The sequence below is a fragment of the Stegastes partitus genome, unplaced genomic scaffold, assembly GCF_000690725.1.
Source record: "Stegastes partitus isolate 25-593 unplaced genomic scaffold, Stegastes_partitus-1.0.2 Scaffold1890, whole genome shotgun sequence".
Lineage (NCBI taxonomy): Eukaryota > Metazoa > Chordata > Actinopteri > Pomacentridae > Stegastes > Stegastes partitus.
Window position 1 is genome coordinate 120,984 of NW_007579621.1, and position 4,033 is coordinate 125,016.

Here is a 4,033-nt window from a genome sequence, read left to right on the forward strand (position 1 = left end):
GCGGTTGTGGTTGAGTTGAGGGGAACTGAAGACACCTGGCAGCAGAATTCTGACTGATCCGAGCTCGACTGCAGACACTGAGCTGCAGATTAACTGAACACAAACTGACGTCATCCGTCCTGAAGACTGACGATGATCTGAGGCGTTGGTTCTGACTAATCTAATTCCAGATATGTGCAGCACAGATCCGCTCCGACGTTAAATATGAAATCGGCTGCCGATGTTTAGTACAGCGTGACCTCTGACCTCCGCTCAGCTCCACTCATGGCGGCGTCTCCTTGGTCTCCTCTCCGACTCCCGTCATGTCGACATTCATTGATCGCGCCTGCTCTCAGACTTAAACACATATTGTCAGGAGCGAAGCTGCAAGTGGAGCACTAACTTGATTTCCTATAGGCTGCGAGGGCATAAACATCATCCAGTCAATGTCAGCAGACGCACGGCTCGTCATAAACAGGAGGTCTCACTCGGACGCAGAGGCGTGGTCCCAAAGTGACCTACACTGGTGATTGACAGCCGCAGCGGAGATGCTGAGTGACAGCCAAGATACCGCTGGGGTGTGTGTGTGTGTGTGTGTGTGTGTGTGTGTGTGTGTGAGTGAGAGAGAGAGTGTTAGTGTGTAGGTGTCAGTGTATGTGTGTGTATAGGTGTTAGTTTTAGTGTATGTATTAGTTTTAGTGTGTGTGTATTAGTGTTAGTGTGTGTGAGTGTGTAGGTGTTAGTGTGTGTTAGTGTTAGTGTGTGTGTGTCTGTGTGTCTGTGAGAGTGTTAGCGTGTAGGTGTGTGTTGGTGTTAGTTTTAGTGTATGTATTAGTGTTAGTGTGTGTGTGAGTGTGTAGGTGTTAGTGTGTGTGTGTGTTAGTGTGTGTCTGTTAGAGTGTTAGTGTTACTGTGTGGTGGTATTAGTGTTAGTGTGTATGTCAGACTGTGTGTGTGTGTGAGAAAGAGAGTGTGTTAGCCTGTAGGTGTTAGTGTGTGTGTGTGTATAGGTGTTAGTTTTAGTGTGTGTTTGTGAGCGTGTAGGTGTTAGTGTGTGTGTGTTAGTGTTAGTGTGTGTGTGTTAGTGTTAGTGTGTGTGTGTTAGTGTTACTGTGTGTATGTGTCCGAGTGTGTCAGTGTGTGTGTTTGTTAGTGTGTGTCTGTGTGGGTGTGTGTGTGCTAGTGTTAGTGTGTTTTTCCTGTGTGTGTGTGTTAGTGTGTGGTAGTAGTAGTGTTCGTGTGTATGTCAGATTGTGTGTGTGTGTGTCTCTGTGTGTGTCTCTGTGTGTGTGTGTGTGTGTGTCTCCAGGTTAAAGCTGACTAACTCTAACCCTTTTTCCGGACCTGCAGCAGCTCCAGGATCAGCCGTCACATCGTTTCCACACTGAGCCATAAAACGGAACCAACCTGAGAAGCGCTGACTTTTAGTTTTGTGTCGTTTCCAGTTTAGAGATCTTTAATGGTCAACATTGATTTTTATTCACCCTGAAATGATCTGGAAGTAAACTATTGATTTCACGACTTGTTTTCCTTTTCCTCTGAAACAACTGATAGTAAAGTTTTAGTGTCCAGCGTGGCTCCATCTGGAGCTGCGGCCCGTCGGAGCGTCTTTACTTTAAATAAGAGAAAATAATAAAGAACCTGCTGCCACTGAAACCGTCTTCGTACGAACACAGGAAACACTGCAGCCTTCATCTGATGCGTCTGTACTCGTTTTGTCTCTTTTTTTAGTTGTTTTGTCACTTTATGGTTATTTTTTGTTTCTCTAAAGTCGTTTTGTGTGTGTTTGTGGTTGTTATGTGTCCTTGTGATCATTTTGTGTCTTTGTTGTCATCTTTTGTCTCCTTGTGGTCAGTTTTGTCGCTCTTTGCAGGTCTTTGGGGTGTGTGTAGTTCCTGTATGTCTGTCTGTAGTTGTTTTCTCCCTTTCTGTCCCCATCATGAGGTTTCTCCCTGACGGATGGAAGAGCTAACAGCTAACCGCTAACAGCGCTGACCCGGCTGCAGTAGGAGTATCGGGAGAGCAGCTGTATGTTGTTCATGGAGTCATGGCTGAATGAACTCACTCTGGACTCGCTCGTAACTTTGGACAGATTTCACCTGGTCAGAGCGGACCAGAGGTAAGAAGAAAGGCTGGGGACTCAGTTCCATGTATGTGAATGAGATGGTGTGATGCTAGCACGTTAGCATTAAAGAGCGATGCTGCAAGAAGGATGTTGAACTGCTGGCGGTTGGTTTGCGGCCGTTTTTACCTGCCGAGGGAGTTTCGCACGTCCTGGCGACCACAGTTTACAGTTAAAATAAAATATTGAGGAATTTGGTGCCAGTCAAACTTTCCTTGCACAGAACAAAACAAAGAAACGTCTGCAGCTGTTTTATTCATGTCGACTCTCTCCTGACGTTTTACTTTTATCTGTTTTTCAAGGACCGACTCGTCTGCAGAGGTCCCAAAACCAGTCTTATGTTCCTTTTTAGTGATGTCCCCATCGAGCTTTTCTGATCAGAGTTTTTTTCTCCAATCTGAAAAGTTAAACTTTTCATTTAAACTAAAAACAGCAAAAACCTAATGGGCCTGATGTTGCTGTTGGAGGGCCGGATTTGGCCCACGAGCCACTATTTGCCCCCCACGGAAACAAGAAGGAATCCCAGAGCAGCAAAGAGTCTTTCCTCTAACGTCCCACCAAACCGTAATTTAAAATCTGTAAAGAACAAGCGGAGACTTTTCTCACCGTGCTGATGGGCGGCGGGTCCAGTTGGCCGTCCCGGGCCACCACCAGCTCCACGGTTTCTCCCGGCTGCTGCAGGAGGCTCAGCGCCTGCTGCTGGCTGATGCCCGACTCCAGAGGGCTGCCGTTGATCACCAGGATCTGGTCCCGCTCACGGAGACGCCCGTCCCTGCAGAACCAACAGAACCAGGCAGTCGGTCCAGGAGAGGAGGAAGAAGAAGAAGAAGAAGAAGAACAAGAAGAAGAAGACTTGTAAACCAGAGTTACAAAGTGCTTTACGGTAAAATATCATTCAATATAGAACAATGACGACGTAAACGTCATCATTCAGAAGTACGAGGATGGATGTTGGTGCTTCTACAACTGTGGCCACTTGAAGAGTCAAACTTTATTTAAATATTTGAGTGAATGATGTTAAAGTGTATCTCTGAATGGGGTCTATTTAACTTAACTCAGGATGAGTCATCTGAACTTCATGTTACTTCATATTATTAGTCTCCAAGTTTATTTCAATATCAGAAATAATAATAATATTCAGTTCATAACAGTTTGAGTTTTGTACTGTTCAGCTCCAAAACAATAACGAGTAATGGTCCATTGATGCTGTGGAGCCTCAGCCTGGTGACCTGCTCACTCCGACCGGACTAACTCAGGTGTGTGGTGCACCTGTGAGCGATTCCTCCCGGCTGGATGTGTTTGACGAAGACGCCGTGGCTGCTGGTTCCAGCAGGATTCAGTCCGACCACGCTGAAGCCCAGACCTCCGGTCAGAGGCCGGGTCAGGCTGACCTGCTCCGTCTGACGGCCCTGAACACAGAAAACAGTCAGCTGACAGGTCGGCACGGCGATGAGCTCATGTTTGAGTCGGAGCTCCGCCCACCTTGGCGGCAGCGAAGAGCCACTTCTGGAGGAGGTCAGACGAGGGCGGAGCCTGGCGAGTGGGCGGAGCCGAGCCGTTGGTCAGGATGGAGGAGGAGGCGGACAGAGGGGGCGGAGCCGAGCTGGCAGCCGGATCGACGGCGCTCATGATCAGCTGACCCTTTTTGGAGAAGCTGAAGTCGCTGCAGGCGTCTGGAGGCATGGCGGCGAGCTGCAGGAGTCAGAGAGGAGGGAGTCAGAACCGGGTCCGATAAAAACCGAGGAACTCTGCTGCTGTGAGAACAGGACAGGAAATGTATTATAATTTATGATCACTATTATTACTAGTTTAAGACTCTGGTTTATTCTGACAAAGATTCTGTGCAGGTGGTTTTGGTTAAACAACATTTTACTTTTTAGAGAAAACAACCAAAAATCTAGTTTTGGTAAAAACATTAAGTCCAGATTCTCT

At 47.2% G+C, this 4,033-nt stretch overlaps 1 protein-coding gene across 1 annotated transcript in view; it reads right to left on the reverse strand.

The window, feature by feature from the left end:
• The window catches only part of patj (PATJ crumbs cell polarity complex component), a 131,365-nt gene that overhangs the window by 115,829 nt on the left and 11,503 nt on the right, over positions 1 to 4,033 (reverse strand). Inside the window, exons 4-6 of the mRNA XM_008302837.1 lie at positions 3,584 to 3,793; positions 3,371 to 3,510; positions 2,699 to 2,873 (exon numbers count right to left, since the gene is read on the reverse strand). Coding sequence (XP_008301059.1) covers positions 2,699 to 2,873; positions 3,371 to 3,510; positions 3,584 to 3,793 — 525 coding nt within the window. The remainder of the gene's footprint in view (positions 1 to 2,698; positions 2,874 to 3,370; positions 3,511 to 3,583; positions 3,794 to 4,033) is intronic.